Below are 22,775 nucleotides of genomic sequence, written 5' to 3'. Positions count from 1 at the left end.
TTCCATAAGCCTCTGGGGCAGGCACAGCCAAGGTTCCAACCAGCCTCCCCAACGAGTGGGCGAGGTCAGAACTCAGAACAAGGGCTCCCACTCCTGCCACTGGCCTGCACATAAGCAGAGGCACTGTCTCCAGGAGGTCCCCAGTGGGAGTAATCAGTATCCCTCCTACCCCAAATCTGAGCAGGGGGATGTGCTACAAGGCCAGCCTCTGCCACCACTGGGAGCATGCGTTCCCGCCTTCTGCCACTGGACTGGATGGCAGATGCAGGATGGGGGTGGGGGGTCCCTATAAGCTTGGGTGCCTGCCGCAGCCTGGCCCAGCACTCCCCAGGGCCCGGCTCACCGATCTTCATCTGGAAGTTGTTGAAGGAGTGCTCATTGATGTACTTCATTTGGTCCATCAGCTTCATGGCAAAGTCAGCCAGCGCCTTGATGTGGGTCTTGCCCACCTTGTCATAGGTGGAGTCGTTGAGGCCTGAGGCAGCCATGTAGGTGCTGCCGATGGTCTTGATCTTCTCCAGCTGCCTGAACCGATCCTCACTGATGATCTGGGCAGAAGGACATCACAACGTGGGTCACCCCAAGTCGGGGCTCCTGAGGTCCCCAGGGATGGACAGAGGCTAGCCAGGGAGGGACAGCCCTGGGGCCCCTCTCTGTGTGGCAAGGCCTGTCTCTAGCCCTGACCAAGCTAGGTCAGGCTTAATGGCATAATGGCCCTGTGGCACCTGTCCACCCCACACTGAGAACCCCTTGGGCAAGGCCCCTCAACACCTCTGGGACCCTTGGCCCCCAAAGGGGTGACAGAAGCTGTCCCCTCACTGCTCACACCCCATCCCACCTAGGGAACCCCCAGCAGGACACCCTTCTATTTCCAGACCTGCTAGAAGCCTGTCCAGACAGTTTTGGCCAATTCCAGTTACCCAACTATCCTGGAGTCTTGCAGACTCTTTCCGACACTGCCCATTTCCAGTGCCATCACTCCTCTCCTGCCTGTGCTCCGTGCCCCAGGCCCTGCATTCCCTCTGCGGCTGCCCTTCTCATGCCCACTGCTGGGTCTGTTTCTCTGATCACTCAGTGAGATCCCAGGGTTGAGCTGCCCAACTCACCTCAGTTTCCCCAAGACTTGGCCCACATCAGGTACTCAACAAGGAATAAATGGAGAAATGTCTTTGTTTCTGCCTCTGCTGCCCAGGGCCTTGCACCTTTGTCCTGCCTCCTCACTTAGTCTAGGAATGCCTCTTATGTTCACTCAAAACCTGGAAATGTTTCCCCAGGCCCTGAGGCCCTGTGCAGCCCCAGAAAAACATGGGAGGAATTGCTGAACCAGCTGGACAGGGCACCAATGGGGCATTTGAGGAGCACAGATTTCAAATCCAAATAGCCTGGACTAAAGTCCCAGCCTGGCACTTACTGGCTGTGACCTTAGGCAAGAGGTTTCAACTCTGTGGGCCTCGGTTTCCTCATCTGTCACATGATGAGAGGTGAGGAAATGTGCGGCCCATCACAAGGCCTGGGGCAGGGTCAGTTTCCTAGGTAGTCAGGTGGACGGGGTGGGGGGCATCAGGCTCTTCACACCCTCTCACCCCAGGGACCTAAGCGTGCCCCTCCTCCTCGGAGCACAGCCCGCCCGGGGCTCACACCTCATCGAAGTCTGCAATGATCTCGTTGAGCAGCCGCAGGCACTCGACGCCCTCGTTGTTGGCCTCCAGCTCCACATAGAACTCAGAGAAGTTGGCGATGGAGGCGAACATGACGGCCACACACTCGCAGGACTGGTAATAGAGTTCGTCGTTGCGCCGCTCGCGGGCCAGGAAGTGGGCCGCCACGTCCTTGGGCAGGATGTTGTGCAGCAGCCGCCGGTTGTAGGCCTGCAGCTCCTCCATCTCCTCCTTCTCCTCCGTGGCCTGGGAGCGGGGGGCAGGTCAGCGGGGGGAGGCAAAGAACGGGGAAAAGATAGATAGATGCACCAAATGGCCACGGGCGCCCAAGCCTTCAGCCATGGCCCAGCTTTCTGTTCTCAGCCTGCTGTTCGCTCCTCCCGCGGTGCTTCTGCAAGGTCCAGCATCTATGGCTTTGACAGTTATCAAGGATCTAACTCTCTCCTGCCCGCCTCTGGGGAAGAGATGCCTAAGGGTGCTGACCCTCAGGGAGGGAATCCCTGAGTAGAGACAGGCCCTGCAGAAGAGGCCGAAAGAACTAGGCAGCAGGTTAAAGGAATGGTCCAAACACCACACCCCAAATAGCAGTCCCGCTGCCCAAGGACCCCTCAACTTTTCATTTTTCTCTTAGTATCAGGAAAGGCAATCAGAAAAGCAGTTTACTAACTGATCCCACAGGGAGAGCAGCCCTGGGAAGTCTCCCTGCCTCCCACGAGAACAGACTTGCTCCAGAGCCAGATGCGGCCAGACAGGGTCAGGAGGTGCAGGTGCTGGTGAGGTGGAGTTGGTGGTAACTTACTCTTCAAGGTAAAGGGACAAGGAGAGCCCTCGGGTCAAGAAGCCAGTAAACAGCAATAAGAACTGAGGTAGAGAGAAAGACACGCCACCTAGGAAGGGCATGGAATCATCTGGAAAGTGTTCACAGCACACAGGACACCACAGGGGGACTCTACTGGCTGCCTGACCCCTACCCTGGATGGTAAAGAAAATGGCCCCCAGGAGCCATGTTGGTAGAGCAGATTTAAAAGAAAAAAAATATTAGCAGGGCTATTTAAACGAGCCAGCCAGCCTGCTTAGGCCCTTTCTAATGAAACACAGAGACCTTCATATTTGGCTCAACAATAATCTCCAAAAGGGCCAGGATTATGTGTGGCTCAGGGCCTGCCCAGGAGGACTGTGTTCCCAGCTCTTCCTGCAGGTGGTGTCTGCCATGGGAAAGGAGCTGGCATTCACATTCCAAGGGTACAGGGCTTGGATCCAGCAGGAGAGGGACAGCCCCCAGGACAGAAAGCTCAGGGACTCAAGGCTCAGAAGCCAAGTCTTGGCCATGAGATGAGAGGCTCCCTAGGTGGCACCATAACAGCTGTCAATCCTGTGCTGCTGGAAATGTGGAGGATTGGGGCCTTGCCCAAAGAAGCTCCTGGAACCTAAAGGAGCCCCACTCTCCACCCCCCACCCTCACATGCCAAGTAGGCTCAATTTGCACAGCTATCTTCCTGCTGCAGCCTTTCAGCCCAGGTAGCCTTTGCTCCTGTGAGGTGGGACATCCCACCATCCAATAAGAAAGGGCTACCTAGTCTTAGCTCTGCAGCAGGTGTGCCCAGGGAAGGAGGGTGGAGTGGGAATCCCTGTTCTTCTCAATGACTTGCCCCATGGAGGAGCCCCAGCAGCTGGACCACCTGCCTCTGAAAATGCATCAGACCGCTGCCCCTACCTTCTACTGAGGCCACATGTCAGGGGTCCCATAGAGCCCTGGAGCACTCCAGCTCCTCTGCTTCAGCCCAACACATGGCAGAAATGGGACATGTGTCCTTCCCAAGAGTATCTGCCCAAAGGGTCAGACAGATGGAGGAGGGGAGAGGCAGGATGCTGGGAGCAGAGGCCAATTCCCGGGTCTGAGCCAGGCACTCCTGCCACATCTGATGAGCTGCCTATGAGTTCAAGGCCACAGATCAAGAAGAAGGTAGGAAGGCTCGTCCCTGTCCCTGGCACACCTCTTCCTGCAGCAGGGGAGGGGGCCTATGGCTGCTGCTGCTTCAGGGCTGCCAGGCTGGGAGGCTTGGGCTCTCAGAGCCCACATACAGCCCATTAAGGTCGTCACTTTCAAAGGAGGGAGGGAGGACCCTGGCTTGGGTGTATAGAAAGCTGTTGCCTGCCTGCCTGCCTGGGCAGGATGGGGGAACTGGGTGTCGGCTCGGTGGAGAAGCTTGAAGGGCTGATCTGCTCAGCCTGGGCAGGCAGCCCCTGTGTACCCTGTGCACTCAGGAGCTGGGATAAAGACGTGGGTATGGGTGAAGGGGGAGGATCACCAGGAGAGGCCAAGTGACAGGCTTACTCTTCCCCTATGTGGACCCTTTTCTCAAGGCCTCTGCAGCACAACCAAGTTGCACCACAAGCAACCATCTTAGGTGAGGCTTCATGGGTGTGCCATGTGGGAGTTGTGGTGAGGGAGTGTGAGCAGAGAAGTCAAGGGGCATTGGCTCTAGGTCCCACAAAGCTTGGCTACACTCGAATACAGAGTTGGAACCTCCTGGGAATGTGCAGAATGGAGAGATGAAGAAGGAACGTGAGAGCAAAGAGAGGAGCTGGGGAACAACTTTTTGAGAAGCTGAGGCTGCTTAAGTGAGAAGAGAAAGTGTGGAGTCACTGGATGTTCTCCAGGTCCCTCCCAGCCCAGAGCTTTATAAGGGGCATTCTGTGTGAAAATCATGTGACAACCTCCCTAATTTTCCCACTGCATCTGACACTGCAGACCTCTGAGCTCAAGCCAGCCCAGACCCCAATAAGGACAACCAGAAGTTCCATCTTCACTCAGCACCCCACAGAGCTCCTGTGGGCCTCCTGCCTCAGCCCAAAGATTTTAACCTCAAAGTTAATAATAAGTTCCAGATGGAGGTCTGAGCAAGTTGCCAATGAGCTAGAGAAGCAACCTGGACAGAGAGACTGACCAAGAGAGGCAGAGAAGCTCCTCCTTGCAAGGGGTTAGAAGTAATGCAGTCCACCTTTCTCACAAATGTTCTTGGGCGCCCTCTCCTGGATCTTCTGAGGTGGTCCAATCGAGACCACCTCTCTACAGTTGCAGGGACCCTTCCTCCAGGAAGAAACAATCAAGGTGGGTACACAGCCTGGTGAGCAGAGCTGGCTGGATTTCAGCCTCCATCTGTGCCACCCAGCACAAATCAGAGCTGCCCACCGCTGGCCAACTCTCTTGCCACTGCCCTGCCCTGGCCAACTCTCACCAGACCAAGGGAGAGGTGCTTCCTGTTGTTAGTCTTCGATGGTCCTTTGATCTAGTCTCTTCAATGGACCATGCCCTGCTCCTCCAACACTGTGGTGCCAGCTCACTCCCACCTACACTAGGCTCACCACCAAGGCCTTCACAACACCGTGAGTGTTGGCCCCCATTCCCCTTACCTCCTGCCACTCTCCCCCTCCCTCACCCATGCCCAATTCTTCAGCTTCTGGACTCCACACCACAAACCCAGCCTGTCTCCTCCTTTCCCTTATCTCTGACTGTCAGCATACCCACAATAAATATGCAGTATGTATTTGTTGACTTAAAAGTTCTTTCTAGATAATCATCCAATACATCAAATTTGTATGGAAGGATAGGGCTACCCAAATGGCTAAAAAAATCTTGAAAAGAAGGAATGAAATTGGAGGAGTTCACACCTTTCAATTTTAAAACTTATTACAAAGCTGTAATCAAAACAGCATGGTACTGGCAAAAGGATAGACATATAGACCAATGGAACCAAATTCAGAGTTTAGAAATAAACCCTCACATCCATGACCAACTGATTTTTGACAAGGATGTTGTGGTGGTTTGGAGCTGGGTGAACTCCAGAAAAACATGTTCTTAAATCTAATCCATTCCTGTGGGTGTGAGCCCATTATAGGTAGAATCTCTTTATAAGGCTACTTGAGTAGAGGTGTGGCCCAGCCCGATCAGGATGGGTCTTAACCCTAGTATTGGAGTCCTGCAGAAGCAGAATGCAGTTCAGGCAGAGAGAGAGAAAGCCACAGAAGCAAGAAGCTGAAATTCAAAAGAACGCAGAAGAGAAGGGAGAGGCCGGGAGAGCCTGCCGCATATTTTGCCATGTGAAAGCTAAGGACCAAAGATCACCAGCAGCCAGTCCCAAATGCCACAGTCTTCATGAAGAAAGCATTGCCTTAATGATGGCTTGATTTGGATTTTTTCCTTTTCTCACACCATGAATGAATAAACTCCCATTTTTTAACCTGACCCACTTCATGGTGTTTGCTTGAACAGCCTAGGAAACTAAAACTAAGTCCACTCACTGGGGAAAGAACAATCTCTTCAACAAATGGTGATGGGAAAAATGGTATATACTTACACAAAATAATGAAGATGGTCACCTATCTCACAATATTTTAAAAAATTAACTTGGAATGGATCAAGGACCTAAATATAACAACCTAACCTATTCCATTCTTGGAAGAAATGTGGTCCCCTCAGGACCGTGTGTCAGGCAATGGTTTCTTTAGGCTTTACACCAAAAGTACAAACAACAAAAGAAAAAACATAGATAGACTGGACTTCATCAAAATTTAAAACTTTAGTACTTCAAAGGACACTATCAAGAAAGTGAAAACATAACCCACAGAATGGAAGAAAATAATTGCAAAACACATATCTGATAAGAACAAACAACCCATTTTAAAATTGGGCTAAAGACTTGAATAGATATTTCTACAAAGAAGATATACATGAAAAGATGCTCAACATCCTTAGCCATTAGGGGACTGCAAATCAAAACCACAATGAAAGACCATTTCACATCTACTAGAAATGGCTACTATTAAAAAAAAACATGAAAAAACAAGCGTTGGAGAGGATGTGGAGAAATAAGAACACTCATTCATAGCAGGTGGGAATGTAAAATGGTGCAGTCTGTGGAAGACAGTTTGACAGTTCCTCAGAAAGCTAAGTATAGAAATACTATATAACTCAGCAATCTCACTTCTGGGTATTTATCCAAAACAATTGAAAGCAGGGACAAGAAAGATATTTGCACACTGATGTTCATGGTGGCATTATTCACAAAAGCCAAAAGGTGCAAAACAACCCAGGTTCCATACTCCACACCTAACCCACTGCCTCTCTCACACACACAGGTTTTCACTATTATTAACACTTTGCATTAGTGAGGTACCTTTGGTACAGTTGATGAGCCATTATTATAAGTATACTATTAATTATAGTCCATAGTTTATATTAGGGTTCTTGCACAGTCCTATGGTTGGTTCTTTAAAAATTGTTATTCTATTAATATATAAACAATAATATTCTATTAATATATAAACAACCTAATATTTCCTCTTTTAATCACATTCAAATATATAATTCAGTGCTATTAATTACATCACAGTGTTGTGTTACCAATACTACCATTCATTACCAAAATTGTTTCTTTAAAAATTGTTATTCTATTAATATATAAACATTAATATTCTATTAATATATAAGCAACCTAATATTTCCTCTTTTAATCACATTCAAATATATAATTCAGTGCTATTAATTACATCACAGTGTAATTAATCAGTTACTGTGATGAATGGATAATCATACAGTGGAATACTATTCAGCCATGAAAAGGAATGAAGTTCTGATTCATGGGGCAACATGGATGAACCTTGACGACATCATGTTGAGTGAAATAAGTCAGACATAAAGGACAGCTATTGTATGGTCTCACTGATATGAAATAATCAGAAGAAGCAAATTCAGAGAGTCAGAAACTAGCATATAGGCTGGGGTGGGGGTTGGGAATGGGAAATGAATACTTAATGGGTCCAGAACTTCTGTTTGGGACAATGACAAAATTTTGGTAATGAATGGTAGTGTTGGTAACGCAACACTGTGATGTAATTAATAGCACTGAATTATATATTTGAATGTGATTAAAAGAGGAAATATTAGGTTGCTTATATATTAATAGAATATTAATGTTTATATATTAATAGAATAACAATTTTTAAAGAAACAACCACAGGATTGTGCAATCAGCAAATATATAATAGCACTGAATTATATATTTGAATGTGATTAAAAGAGGAAATATTAGGTTGTTTATATATTAATAGAATATTATTGTTTATATATTAATAGAATAACAATTTTTAAAGAACCAACCATAGGACTGTGCAAGAACCCTAATATAAACTATGGACTATAATTAATAGTATACTTATAATAATGGCTCATCAACTGTACCAAAGGTACCTCACTAATGCAAAGTGTTAATAATAGTGAAAACCTGTGTGTGTGTGTGTGTGTGTGTGTGTGTGTGTGTGTGTGAGAGAGGCAGTGGGTTAGGTGTGGAGTATGGAACCGCATTTTCTGCAGGATTTTCCTGTAAACCTGCAACTTCACTAATAAAAAAAATAGCAAAGTCCCAGCACATCAAGCGTGGGTTTGTCTGGAATAAGCTCTGGGGTTTTGCCTCTTGGCCCTAGAAAACACTGGGACACGGGGCCCTTGTCAGTTGGGACGAAATCAGAGTAGGGCATGTCGCTGTAGGGACTAAGGCCGGGCCCAGCGAGCAGAGAGGCAGGTGCCTCCCTGGGCTTGGCTCCTGCCCCCGAGCCACCCACCTGCAGTTTCCAGAGGAAGTCGAGGCGGGCAGTGGACTCCACCTGCTGGGCGTGCAGGTACAGGGCCAGCACGAAGACTGAGATGATGATGGGTGTCACCACCTTCAGCGCCACCTTGGTTGCGTGCTCAGGGCTGCAGGCGGAAAGCTCGTGTCAGGCTCCAGGAATCCCCAGTGTCTTTCTTCTCCGTCCCCTCCGGCCCCTTCTGCTCACTCTGTGTGAGGCGTGCCTCCTCCGGGAAGCCCTCGTGGCCAGCAGCCCCATGTAAGCCCATGCCCGCCCCGCAGCGCAGGAGGCCATGACTCCTCTCCTCTAGTAAGGTCCCATCACACAGGAAAACTCCCCAGTGGTCACATCAGGGGATGAGGAAGGTCCTTAAAGGCAGTATTTAGCCCCCAGGTCTTTCTCAGTAGACAAGACAGAGGCAAGAAAGCCAGGCAGGCTCTAACAACCCTGTTGCTGGGCAACCTTGGGCAAGTCCCTTAACCTCTCTGAACCTTAAGTTTCTTCCTCTACAAAACAGGATAACAGTACCCAGATTTCAAGATTGTGGGGAGGATTAAAGATACTACATACAAAATACCTAGCACAGTACCTGACAAATAGTAGGTATTCCAAAAAATGATAGCTATTGTGTCTAATTATATTTCTTTTAATATTAATAATAAATAACCTTCATAAAAGCCATCATTCCAAACCCTCCTCCCTGTACCAGCAAAGAGCCTGCCCAGGGCATTACTAGTCACTTGAGGACTAAATCCTACAAACCCTGCAGGCCTCTCGTTTGGTCCCCTTCCCCATGTCCTCACTCTGTGGCCTCTCCTCCAGAGGGAAAGAGGGCACCAGTTCCTGTTCTCCTGTGCTTGGGGTCCTGGTACATGCTCCTGGGCAAAAGCCAGCGCTAAATGCTTTAAAATGAGGCCTATGGCTCCTGATAGCCCCAGCCACTGTGTCTGTAGAAAATCTTGGGGTGTGGAGTTGATAAAAGAAAAGCAAGAGTATTTGGCCCATCAGGATCACTTGATACCCCAGGAAGGGAGGGCCTCCTTACTCCCTCCAGCCTCCCCCTTCACCGTCCACCTTGCCATGAAATCCTCCTTCCCATCTGGGCACAGCCCTGGGCTGCTAGCTCCTGGCAGCTCTGTACCGAAGGCAGGAAGGGGCCAGATCAGAGAAAGCAGAGAAAGAGCACCAACTCACCACTGGGAGGTCCCATTGCTGCTGAACTCTCTGTGGACAGAAGTTGGAGAAGGCTGATCAGGGCCACACGTGCATAAGGCAGTTTCCAAGCCCATCACTGCTCCATGCTCTGCTATCCTGCTCCTCCCACCCCCTCCTGTCCCCCCGCCACCCTTCTACCCACCCCCCCATGCCCCTCTCCTGTCCTGTCCTCCATGCCCTGCTCTCCTGCTCCCACGCCCCACTTTCCTGTCTTTTCACTACTGTTGCTCCATCCTCCCTGGTCCCTGGCAACCCTGTATCTAGGGACACTTTCCACTGCTTCCAGTGAAGGACGAGCGCTACAGAAAGCTGCGGCCGGGCTAGCAACTGATCACCGTGACCACGCCTCACCCAGCTCTGACCTGGACACTGGGGCCTCCTGACCCCACCCCACAACATGGGCCCACCCACCTGGGCGGCGGTCTGCCCACATCTCCCACCCAGCCCTCCTCTTCACTGCTGTCCAAAGGGAGTGAGAAACTCTAGAACTGTGCTATCCAGGACGACAGCCACTCACCCTATGTGGCTACTGAGCATGTGAAATGTGCTTAGTCCTCACTGAGATGTGCTATAAATGTAAACTGCACACTAGGTGTTGAAGAATTACTGGGAAAAAAAGAATGTAAGATATCTCAATTGTATAGATTGCCATGTTAAAATGATATCTTGGATATGTCAGCTAAATAAAATTATTATTAAAACCAATTATACCCATTTCTTTTTATTTTTTTAATATAACTACTAGAAAATTTTTAATTGTCTGTGCAGCTTGCACTATATATCTACTGGCCATTGCTGCTCTAGACCCAAACCAGTGTCTCCCATCCAAGGAAAAGGAGCTCCCATCCACTGCCGCCAACATCAACCGTGGCTGCGGGTCACAGGGGGAACAGGTAAGAAAAAGGAGCAAAATTAACTGCTCCAGACCCAATGCAAGGGGAAAAGGTCCTAGACGGCCTCCTTTTCCTGGCTCTCACAGGACTGCAGCCTGCACTGTTCACAATGGAACAGTCTCCCCCAATTACCTGTCCACAGCCCCCCCCCACAAGCCAGGAAGTTCTTCCGTGAGTCTGACTTAGATCCTTTATTACATTTTCATTTACTCATCTGTTATTGGGGGACATAGACCTTCCACTTGCATTTCTTCAACTTCCTGGTGTGTGTGTGTGGCGGGTGGGGGGGGGTCCTTTGCATACATTACATATGTTTTATTACTATGGATATTTCTATTCCCACTTTACTAGGAGAAAATAATGGCATTTAGGAAGAAAAGCCAAATGTGTGTTCAAGGCTGATGTTCAAATTCAATTTGGCTCAAAGCCAGAGCCCTTTCCCCTCACTGCACGGCCCCTCCGGAAACCTGATGTCCGTCACCAGCTGGCAGGCCGGGCTCCTGAGCCCCAGTGCAGCCCCCACACCCACCTCCTCCCTGCCAGGCCATGTGCCCTCCTGCTGAGCCTCAGGGTTCTGGGGGGTTAGGTCGAGACAGACAATCCCTACTTTCAGGGGTGCTGCTGGCCTATCCAGTGGCTCTGTGTAAAGTAGGGAAAGGGAGAGACGCTGCTCCACAGGCTCAGGCTAGTGAGGAGAGGAGGCTGTCCTGCTTCTGTGTGAGGAAAAGGAGCCCCTCCGCCAGGCAGAGACACCCCTTGCCTGCACCTCTTGCCAGCCTCCCTCACCATCGGGGGCAGGAGCCTTTGTGCAGCGTGCAAACTACCTGACCTTATGGTAGCGTGCCTACTTTGCTGGGTTGCGATAAGGATGAAAAGGAATAATGTATGTTGAAGTGCTTAGCTGAAGCCAGGGCAGACTGAACTCATAAAACAGGAAAGGCTGTCTCTCTGCTCCCGCAGACCTTGCTATCTGGCTCAATTGAACTTTGACCTCCTCTGGGCCTGAGTTGCTAGGGGCAGCTGGAATTAGGAGCAAACAGCCCAAGAGAGGATGCCTAGGGAAAAGGAAGAATGTTCCACTGAGGCCTGCCTGAGGTCCTGTGAGTAGGAAATCGGGGTGTGGTCTTCCAAGCCCTTCCTGCCCCGCAGCCACCCCCACCCCTGGGGGAGGGAGGGAGGGAAAGGAAAAGAAGCTGCCCAGCCTTCCCCGGGGGGTCAGGGCAGGGAACTGCTTCAAGCTGGGGGAGAACAGGATACTCCCCTTGTAAGTGCCCTGCGGCCTCAGGACCGGGAACCTCCAGCTCTCCCCACCTCCCCGCAACGTCCCGAGCCCGCAGGAGGGGCGGCGTACATGGCGTTGGCGGTGACCAGCAAGTCGGCATTGTCGAAGAGCGAGACGCCGGGCACCTCGACGACCAGCACGTAGATGAGCTCGATGGCCAGCATGAGCACCAGCTTCCCGATGCAGCTGATCTGCAGGAACACGGAGCAGGCCAGCAGGCTGAGCAGCACACTGTAGGTAAAGTACTGTGGAGAGAGGGCAGCCCGCATCAGTGCTCCAGGCCCCAGCCCAGCGTCCCTCCAGCCTGAGCTGACCTCACCTGGGGCTGGGGACGGGGCTGGGATGCAAACCTGCCAGCAGGTGGCATGCAATGTGAAGAGCCCTGCTTAGGACCCAGATGAAGTTCTAGTCCAAGTTCGGTCAGAGCTGGTTACAGCCAGGCTCCAGGCTCAGGCCCGCCATCATAGACTGTAGTTTTGTGACTTGGGCCACTTGCTCAACATCTCTAAGCCTCAGTTTCCCCATAAGCAAAATGGGGACAACAGCCCCCACCTCCTGGACTCACTGTGGTGATTGCTTGGCATACCTGGCACCCTGTGGGCAGCACAGGCCTCCAGCCCCTCAAGTGCAATTTTGAAATCCACAGCTCCAAGGACTGAAAGCTATGCGGAGGAGGCTGGGCTTTTTGTTCACCAGTTTCCCACAGTGACTTGCACATATACGTGGGAGAGATTAAAGAAAGACAGTCTCTGGAATGGCAGTGAGCTTGTGGGCCCCTGACTTGCCCCTGGGTCTGTCCAGGGTAGGAGAGGACAGAGCAGGGGACGGAGTAAGCCTTAGACAAAGGCAGGAGGGGCTCTACCTGCCCCTTTCCAGTCCTCCTCCAGTACCTCAGGGAAGTGGCAGTTGGGCCAGGGGCTACTGCAGAAGCCGTGCTCCTGGCCCAGGCTGTAGTTGAAGGCCGACTCCACCACGTGGCACGCGTTGACCTGTCCCACGCTGACGTTGTGCTCGTCCGCCAGGCAGCCAAACAGGTCCCTGGAGTTGCACATGAACTGGGGGCAGAGGGGGGAGGAACGCGAGAAGAGGTCAGCCCTCAGGAGCCAAGCCAGGGCAGCCCATCCCCACAGGGCAGCAGGGCCATGTCCACTCTCTGTCTCATGCTGATTTGGGACGGAAGAGGCTAAGACATGCGGAGGTCTGCCTAGCACCCTGGGGGAAAGGAGAGTGTGCCTGGGGTGCCCTCCCAACGCTGGGCCCTTCCTTAAATCTCCCTCGGGGACTTTCCCCTGAGCTCTCTCTGGCTCATCCTTGCCTGGAGAATGAGAAATTTTAAGAGGTAAATCTCATCCCAGATTCAGAGGGAGGAAGAACTCCAGGGTCTATTCCCTGCCCATGCCTGTTGGGGATAGGACTCCGCTGGGGCCGGGGAGGCACGGGGTGGAGGTGGAGGCACCCACCATGTTCACAAACGCCGACAGGAACACCAGGGTGATGGTGAACACCCCAACCAGGGTGCTGTTCATCTTGGACCGGACAATCTTCCTGGAGAGGGTCTGCAGCGGGGCAGGGAAGACCTACCTCGGGGAAAGAGGGAGGGACAGAGAGATGCAACAGAAGTCAGAGTGAGGGCCCGGCATGCAAGATCACATACAAAGGCTCGGGGGGCCCCCTCTCCCTGCCTCTGCCCCTCTGGGATGCCATCCCAGTGGAAAGTTCCAGCCTAGCACCACCGCCCCTGGCTCACAACAGCTCAGACTCTGCAGCTGGCCAGGAGGTGCGGAGCTCACAGGTGACAGAGGCAGCAGGAGAGGAAAGATGAAACAGGAAAGCTGATGAAAAAGCACATTTACCTGCTATGTGAATTCTGTGCCTTAGAGAAAAGGGCTCTGAGTTACAATCAAGGAGGGGGTAGCAGGTGGCAGTTGAAGAGTCATGGAGAGACCCAGGACTTCTCCAGGGTGTTCAGGAAGGCTTCTTGGTAGAAGGGGGGGAGGTGTGGGTATAAGGATTCAAAGGAGATCCAGGGTTGGGAGGAAGGGAATGGGCTTGTGAGAGAGAAGCTGAGCAGCATGCAAGCAGGAGGCTGGGAGGCCCCAGGCGAGTGCCTTAAGTGAGATTTTTTTTTCCCCCGCAGGAAGCTCCATGGATTTCTGCCACTTCCCTCATCCAATCCTTCTTGTATTTTCTTCAACTAGACAAAAAATATATATCCACTCAAAGACCAATATAGTTTTGTTAATTAAATGATCACGTCTTGAAATCCCATCCATTCCTGCCACAAAATCTGAAACAGCTGGCCTCGTCCACCATGTCCTACTTATCTCCCAAGCAATCCAGGCTAAAAAATAAATTGATGGAAAAGCAATTCATGGATAAGGGTTCCCATCCCTGCCTGTCTTAACACCTCTCGGTGAGACCTCTCTGCTGAAGACATGTCCAATTCTATGGGAGCTTCCAAGGGCAGAGAAGGGAGATAGAAAGAGCATTAGAATCAGGAGACCTGCGTTCAAGGCTTGGCTTTTGCTGTGTGACTCTGAGCGAGTCACATACCCTCTCAGAAGGCCATCCCATTTATAGAGCCCCTTGAGGTAGCCTTGAATTTTGTGGTGAGTGAAGCAGGCAAAGGCTCCCTCTCCAATGGTATCATCTCCTGAGAATCAAGTGTCAGAAGCATCCCAGACTCTGACCATCCCTGCACCTTCTCGTTGAGTGCGCCAGACTGCAAGTTTTATCTCAGTATCTCCTGATACTGAGAGTTTCTGTAGCTGGTTACATTGGCAACTAAGTCAATCCTGGGGACACAACACATGAGCGCCATGTTAACTGCTGGCTTGTGTGCTACAACGTTTGCTTCTAGCCTAGGAAGTGCTGGGATGTTAGGCCGGTATTCCTCAGCTTCCATACAAACCTACTGCATGTATAGTAGCATCTATCTGGGTCCATCATGTTGACCCCATGGGTCTGCTTTAGGAGCAAAGAGGATCAACATGAGTATGCTGCAGCTCGTGCTGCCTGCTCTGCCACAAATAAAGTCTTTTTGTCTCTGATCCAGGAATCTCATGTCTTTTGCTAGCATCCAGGAAACAGCATAACATAGCTTGTAAGTATGGTTAAATAAAATCTTAGACTCTAAAAAAGGAACAATCATAGACTCTTCACAGTTCTTGATACTAAATAGGGTCTCCCTTACCCCTCAGTCTTGGGCTTTGGGCTGGGTATGTGTAAAGGAGCAGTATACACCAAACCTTACTCCAACCTTCCAGCAAGGCCATTCCCTGTAGACTAATAAAAGAGACACTCTGACCAACAACCTCTCAAATGGTAGAGGAAAGAGACATATGATTTGGAAAGAATAAGCTTGAATTAAAATCCTGCTCAGTACACAGAGATCAACGAATAGAAGTGAGTATCAATAAATAAACCTTTAGTTTATGATCAATTGCTTTTTGACAAGGGTACCAATTCAAAAAGGAGAGAACAGTCTTTCAACAAATGGTATTGGAACAACTGGATAGCCACATGCAAAAGAATGAAGTTGGATCCCTTTCTCAAACCATATACAAATATTATCTCAAAATGGATCAGAGACCTAAATGTAAGAGCTAAAACTATAAAACTCTTAGAAGAAAACAGAGTAAATTTTTGTGACTTGGGATTAGGCAATGGTTTCTAGATATGACACCAAAAGCAAAAAGCAACAAAGAAAAAATAGATAAGTGGGACTTCATCAGAGTTAAAAACTTTAGTGCTTCAAAGGGAACCATCAAGAAAGTCGAAAGGCATACCATGGAGAGGGAGGAAACATTTGCAAATCACATATCTGATAAGGGTTTAACAGAATACGTAAAGAATTTTTACACCTTAACAAAAAGACAAACAACCCAATTTAAGGGACTTGAATAGACATTTCTCCTAAGAAGATATACAAATAGCCAATAAGCACATGTAAAGATGTTAACATCATTAGCCACCAGAGATATGTAAATCAGAACTACCATGAGATACCACTTCACATCCACCAGGATGGCTATAATCAAAATGAAACATAATAACAAATGTTGTCAAGGATGTGGAGAAATTGGGACCCTCATACATTACTAGCCAGAATGCAAAATGGTGCCACTACTTTGGAAAACAGTTCGGCAGTTCCTTAAAATGTTAGAGTTACCATAAGACCTACCAAATTCACTCCTGGATATAAAAAGAATTGAGAACATAAAGTCTCACACAAAAAAACTACATTATTCATAATAGCCTAAAAGTGGAAACTACCCACATGTTCATTAACTGATGATGGATAAACAAATGTGTTATATTCACGCAATGGACTATTAGTCATAAAATGGAACGTAGTGCTGATACGTGCTACAACACGATGAACCTTGAAAACATTACGCCAAGTGAAAGAAGCCAGACACAGAAGGCCACATATTGTATGATTCTTTTTATATGAAGTTTCCAGAACAAGCAAATCCATAGAGACAAAATAGATGAGTGATTGCCAGGGGCTGGGGGGAGGGGAAGAAATGGGGAATGACTGCTAAAGGATATAGGAATTCTTTGGGGGATGATGAAAACGTTCTATAATTTGATAGTGGTGATGGTTGTACAACTTTATGAATATACTAAAAACCACAGAATTATAGGCTTTATAAAGGTGAATTTTTATGGTACGTAAATTTTATCTCAAAAGAGCTCTTATTTTAAAATCCTGGTCAGCCCCTTACTAGCTATGTGATCCTCGAGAAGTCATTGACTGCTCTGAGCCATGGTTTCCTTATCCGCAAGTAGAGTAACAACTATCTCACAGGGTAGCTATGAAGGCTCAATGAAATGATGCATTTGAAAATGTTTTGTAAGCTTTTACATGCTTAGAAAAGTTAGCTAATATTTGCACTTTGAAGAGGTATATTGCCAAAAGGAATGAAAAGCCTTGTTTCTCATGAAAGGAATCTTGGGTTTCACAGCTTGGTGAATGTATTCTGGCACGAGCCTCTTACTCTGAGGTGGTGTGACAGATGGTGTCTAATCTACGGCTGTTTAAAGTTTTGCCATTCCATTTCCACCCCCCATGTTCTTAAAGTGTTTCAATGCTGGTCATCCTGAGCCAAGCGAAGGGCTTCTGTCAGCATTTTGCAACCACCAGGGTAATGATTGGTTTACGGGAAGGTTACCAGAGGATGCTAAAGCCTACTTTTATAAAAGGTGACTGGGAGACAGGTCATTCACATGGAGTTCCTGATCCACGTGGGAATCACTTAGTGAGCAGGAGAACTGCAAGCCATTGGGAAAAAAATTCAACCTGGAATGTAGCTCTAACATTTAATGAATGATTAGACTCTTTTTTTTTAATTGTGAAAAATAACATGTATACCAAAAAGCAATAAATTTCAAAGCAAACCACAATGAGTTGTAGAACAGATTTCAGAGTTTCAGCTCTGAAAAAAACCTAGTAAAAAAAGTAAAATTTCCACAATTTTAGGTTCCTTTTTTACTTCTAGCTGCTCCAAGACACTGGACACTAAAAGAAATATCAGTATAATAACTCAGCAATCATACTCAGTTGTTAAATCCTATCTTCTCTGTTATAACTCCACCTTCTCCTTTGATCTTTCTCCCAAATTTTAGGAGTATTTGGGCTATGCCCATTCTAACTTTTTTCATGTTGGAAAGGGCTGTCGATAATATGAGATAGGAGAATGGAACAAGTTGATATTCTGGAGAGTCTGGTTTTCAGGAATTATCTGGCCTAGGAACCCATCTGGAGGTTGTAGGTGTCTGGAAAGTAATTACAGTGCATGGAATCTTTGCGGAATCTCAGATAAAGCCCTAGGTGTTCTCTAGGATTGGCAGGAATAGTTTTGATTGGAGTTTCGCAAACCATGATAAATAGCAATATCTAGCTGAAGCTTGCATAAAAGTAACCTCCAGAGTAGCCTCTCAACTCTATTTGAACTCTCAGTCACTGATACCTTATTTGCTACACTTCTTTTCCCCCTTTTGGTCAGGAAGTCATTGTCGATACCACAGTACCAGGGTCACGCTCATCCCCAGGAGTCATCTCCCACCCCGCAAGGGAGACTTTCACCCCTCGATGTCATGTCCTAGGTAGGGGGGAGAGTAATGATTTCACTTGCAGAGTTCGGCTTAGAGAGAATGAGGCCACATCTGAGCAACAAAAGAGGTCCTCCAGAAGTAACTCTTAGGCATACCTATAAGTAGGCTAAGCTTCTCTGCTGCATAAGTAAGTGTCACAAGAACTTGACTTGGTAACTTTCAAAAAAAACCTGTTCTTGACTTCAAAATCTCAGCAGGAAGGTATACGGATGGTTCAGTGGTAGAATACTCACCTTTGATGCAGGAGACTCAGGTTTGTTTCCCGGACCATGCACCCAAAGAAAAAAAAATCTCAGTAGGAATTGCTGCTATCTTGAAGTCTCCAGAAGATTCAATATCCTTCCCTGGTTTATAGACTATCTCGTCACTTGTAATCAGAAAGTGAATCTCTATGTCCCCTGAATCCCAACTTCACTAACCCTAGCGTGGATTTTAAGAATCTTAACTAGGGTTGAGCCTCTTTGTGGGACACACCCCAGCTGCAATCAGCATTTGAAGAGTGTTTTGATGGCAGGATAATTGTGTCTCTGAAGAACCACTCAGTACCTGCTAACAACTGGAATGCAGACAAATAAGTGATTAAAAAAAAAGTTTAGAACCAGTACATTCCCAGTCTGATTAATTCAAATCCACTCAAGGAGAACAATGGGAGTGGAAACATAATGAACTGGGACTGGGACCAGGGTCAGTTTTGATACTGGCTTCTCTGATCATCTCTGGGCAAATCAATGACCTTTCAGGGACCCTGGTTCCCTGTTGGTGATGTGGGTACAGGGCATTGCAGGGATGAAAGGTGATGAAAACCAGTGGTGAAAAGTTTAAGAAAACAGCCTCTTCGACAAGGAGCTAAAAGAGCAGCAATAGTTCCTACTTCATTAAAAAATAAAAGAAAGAAAGAAAATCTCGGAGGCCAACCAAGCAAGCAGAAGCCCACAGCTATACCAGGCTTACCACCTGGCCTTTCAGAAGTCAGCTGACATTAACAAAGGTGGTGTCCTCGGCTTCTTAGAGCATCCAGGAATCAGAACAACTGGGCTGTGGAATCAGAACACCCAGCTCTATCACCTCCGAGCTCTGGGACCTAAGGAGAGTTGCCTAAACTCTCTGAGCCCCAGGCTCCTCATCTGCAGAGTGGATGTAATAAAAGCCACCTTAGAGGCTCAGAAGATTCAAGAGCCACAGCTGAAAGTGGTGCAGCTGGGATCCGGAGCTTCATCTGCTTGATTTAAAAGAAACCTAAGATATGCCTCCTGGAATGAAGAATTTTCTATCCCCAAAGTGAACGCGTGCATGAAGACAATATATTGCTTTCCTAATAGGCCTAATAGGCAATCCTGAGCATGCTGGAGGAAATGTGAGTGTGGGAAACCTAAAGTCCTCACAGGAAGAAATAAGGGGTGCTGGTGGCTCAATAAGACCCTGTTTTGGAAACTGTGGACCAGGAGTCAGGATGGAGTGGTAGATGAGACATCCAGCTTAGTAGGAGTTAGCTACCTCCAGGCTGCGAGGAGAGGAGAGGAGCCTCTTTTAGACGCTGCACAGGGCAGATAGAGCCTAGTGGAGGCTCTGATCACAGAAGCCAGGAGCTCTGACAATGGGAATGAGGTCAGTGGGATACAGGTTGGAGAATGAAGATTTAAACATACACACACACACACACACACACACACACACACACACACACACACACACACACACACACACACACACACACACACCCGCTATGGAGCTGAGTCCTCCCACTGGGCCTCTCTGCATCCAAGTCCCAAACTGCTGGAAAGGAGAGTTTGGCCTTCTGAGTAAGGATGGGCCAATGAAGGTAAGGGGCCCAGATCGGAGTGCGGGAAAGGAGGCAGGTCCAAGGCTCGTATAAAAGGGAGTAACCCACTGGCAGAAAAGTGCCTGGCATGAATGGGTATAGGCCAGGCCATTTCACAACATGACAGGGTAGAAACTACAGAGAGCCTGATGGAACAGTCAGAGCTGGCCCAAGAGGGAGGAGCTGCACTCAGGAAACTTTAGCTCACCATCCCTGGAGGCGATCGGGCCCAGGCTGGCCCACCCCAGGGCAGGGTGATCACAAAGGGTTTCAAGCTTTGGGGGTGGGGTGGTGTTGGCTTGGGTGGCCTCACTGCCTGGGCCCCTTCTAATCTGAAGGTCTCTGAGTCTATGGACAAAGTGTAACAAAGAAAAGGATTTAATGTTTTTTTCTCTTAGAGAAGCGGTTCTGGAGGCCCAAATCATCCAAGATGCCAAGGGAAGGAAGGGTTGACGTGTGCAGATGTACAGACTGTCCTCTAAGACAGCATCGCCAGGGTCAGGGCACCAGAAGGAAATCCTCAGAACAATCACTCAGAGCATCCAAGAGACAGCTGGGGCTCCAGAAGGCAGCTGAAGGCTCCAGGAGGGAGGCGAGAATGTCAGGACAAGATGAAGACTCAGCCCCTCTGAGAAACCTAGGGGCATGTGCAAACTGGAGCAACCTGTGCCAGGAAAAGATCAAACAGCCCAAGATACAAAGGAAATCTTAACACTTGGTGAGCACAAAGGGGAAAACCTTCTCACAGTGTGGACAGAAAGGGCCAGGGAAACCCTGCCCCCTAACAGACAGGGAGACCAGAAATTCAATCTACCCTTCCGGTTGTCTTTTTCAGAGCGTCTCTCTTCAAAAAGGTTAGAGTGTGAATAATTTAAGGAAGGAAATCCAAGTTGTTGCGGAAAAAGGAAAAGTAAATTAAATAAAGAAATTTCACCTCGCAGAATATCCTGGATTTGGATCAGCAGAGCCCATACCGTGGGGTAACTGTGGAACGGTCCTATCTCACTGGAAGGACACTAGCTGTGATTTCTATGAAATGGTGGAAATAAGATGAAAAACTTCTGAGTTCTGGTAAAGGGCAAGTCTTCTTAAGGGGAAAGCAGAATGACACTGAATATTAGTCAGCTTCCTGTCAATACCAAAAAAAGACAATAAAATAAACTTCTGGTCAATCCACCTTTGTTAGGTATACAGTGGTGCTCAAGGCACCCGCCCAGTGACAGGCCAACGTCTAGCCTTAGGCAAAAGAACGAGCCAATATTCCCTGCTGCAAAGATGCTGAAGGACAGCTCTGCCTAGTTCACGTCTTGATGTGCCAACAGTCTAATCCACAATGTGAGAAAGGAAAGAAGAAGAACTAACTTGAAGGTGAGCTCATACTACAACTTTTCAGAAAGGGGCAAATGCACAGATGATGGTTTATCAGAATGAGAATGTCACATTTTTGTCTGAGCTCTGTGACTCTGGAAAACAGCAGAAGTTAGAAAGTCCCCCCAATCTTCGTATTCCAGAAAAGGGCCGGCTGCCCCCTACCCGCCACGTGACCTAGATAAGACCCGGGGATGCCCCTCCAGATTACCTACCACAAGGTGGGACACAGGCTCTGCACCCCCTTCTTTGCCTCTTGAATGATTAGCTGAACTGCTTGTCCCCACTGATCAAGTGGAACAAAATGCTTCTTAACCCAACATTTGTTAAGGCTCTCTCCTTTCCCCGGTCCACCGAACTTTAAGGGCATCTCCCAGAAAATAGGGTTCTTCTGCATAAAACATTCTCAGATTGTGCCAACCTTTCATCCCACTTCCCCACACCCAGCTCACTCTTCTCTATAAAAGAAAACGCCCTTTTGTCTAACTTTGCGATGCTTGCGGACCTTATGGTCAGAGCATTCTCCCTATGGCAAGTCCTTTATCCCACCTGCAATAATCCTTTAAATAAAGTCTCTCCTTCCCGAGTATGGACATATATATATTTTTTCAGCTGTCAAAACTGTGAATGTTCTCAAAACATCAACTAGAAAGTTCTTACAAATATCTGCATTGCCATAGTAATGACCTATGTTACTAAATATTTTCCTGATTTCAGGAAAATGTGAAGATGCAAATATTTTTACAATTAACATATGGAAATCTTAATCACCTAAAATGGATATCTTGGTTGGCTTATCCATAGGCATATTAAAAAGGTGTATCTAAGTAATCATTGTGAAGCCTGTTTGTACAATATGTTTCATAAACCAATCTAAAATTAAAACAAGGAAGGAAAAAAAAATCTATAAATATAGATCTCAGAGTTACTTGAATTTTAAATGTTAAACAGTTTCTTAAATACCATTTGATTAAACACCAAAACTGTGTGTGTTCTCAAAATATCATGCAAAAAGTTATTACAGATATTGACAAGAGGTTAGGAACGAAGGACACAGTAAGGACTGGGGATGCTGTTAGAGTCTATTAGACATGTCGACTCCTGACCCAGATCCTGTTCTCAGACTTTTTTTTAATAAATAATTCTTTCTGAGGCCCTACGTCAGTGAGAAGGGGTGGGGGGCAGCGTTTACGGGCAGTGCTGGGGCAGGGAGGGGACCTTCCGACCACCAGCCTCCCCTGAGGAAGCACAAGTCTGCTCAAAAAAAGCATGAAAAATCGCTGGCCAAGATAAAAGAATTAAGAACCGGCTTATTGAATTTGGCATTGATAACAAAATTGGTAGATATTTAAATATAAACTATAACACACATGTATATAAATAATATACAAGGGGGCAGGAATGATTTATGATAAATAACCTTGAGCAGTGGGAAAAAGATTTCACCAGACCAAAGTAAACTAACTCACAGCAGCCAGGGCCGGCCCATGTGGGTGGGGATGTGGAGCCAGGTTTCCCTCCCCGCCTCCTGCCACACCAGCCACACATGCAAATCAGGGAATGCAAGCCAAATTTTTCAGTGTTGCTCAGGTTTCCCAAAGCAGTTAACAGAAAAGACTAGATTCCAGTTTAAAAACCGTAGGCTACATATACTTTGCTTGTGATTTGAACAGGCGAATTAGAAACAGTGACAACTAAATAATGGCTTTGCTTCAATTCATAATTTAGCTAAGAAAAGATTCTTTTCGGGGTTCAGCCAAAGAACCTTAAGAGGCCTTTGTGACAATGTTCTC

At 47.9% G+C, this 22,775-nt stretch overlaps 1 protein-coding gene across 5 annotated transcripts in view; it reads right to left on the bottom strand.

Moving 5' to 3' along the window:
- ADCY5 (adenylate cyclase 5) overlaps nucleotides 1-22,775 on the bottom strand; it is a 148,513-nt gene that overhangs the window by 5,544 nt on the left and 120,194 nt on the right. For 4 of the 5 annotated variants that reach the window (XM_077118129.1, XM_077118132.1, XM_077118131.1 and 1 more), the window contains 7 exons: nucleotides 13,136-13,252; nucleotides 12,566-12,730; nucleotides 11,745-11,920; nucleotides 9,480-9,509; nucleotides 8,280-8,412; nucleotides 1,641-1,904; nucleotides 344-548 (listed from right to left, as the gene is read on the bottom strand). In XM_077118129.1, coding sequence (XP_076974244.1) covers nucleotides 344-548; nucleotides 1,641-1,904; nucleotides 8,280-8,412; nucleotides 9,480-9,509; nucleotides 11,745-11,920; nucleotides 12,566-12,730; nucleotides 13,136-13,252 — 1,090 coding nt within the window. Of the gene's footprint in view, nucleotides 1-343; nucleotides 549-1,640; nucleotides 1,905-8,279; nucleotides 8,413-9,088; nucleotides 9,164-9,479; nucleotides 9,510-11,744; nucleotides 11,921-12,565; nucleotides 12,731-13,135; nucleotides 13,253-22,775 lie in introns of all 5 variants that reach the window. The other variant, XM_077118133.1, reaches the window with a different exon arrangement.

This window comes from Tamandua tetradactyla, chromosome 10 (assembly GCF_023851605.1).
Source record: "Tamandua tetradactyla isolate mTamTet1 chromosome 10, mTamTet1.pri, whole genome shotgun sequence".
NCBI lineage: Eukaryota > Metazoa > Chordata > Mammalia > Pilosa > Myrmecophagidae > Tamandua > Tamandua tetradactyla.
This window is presented reverse-complemented; position numbering and strand designations above follow the sequence as displayed.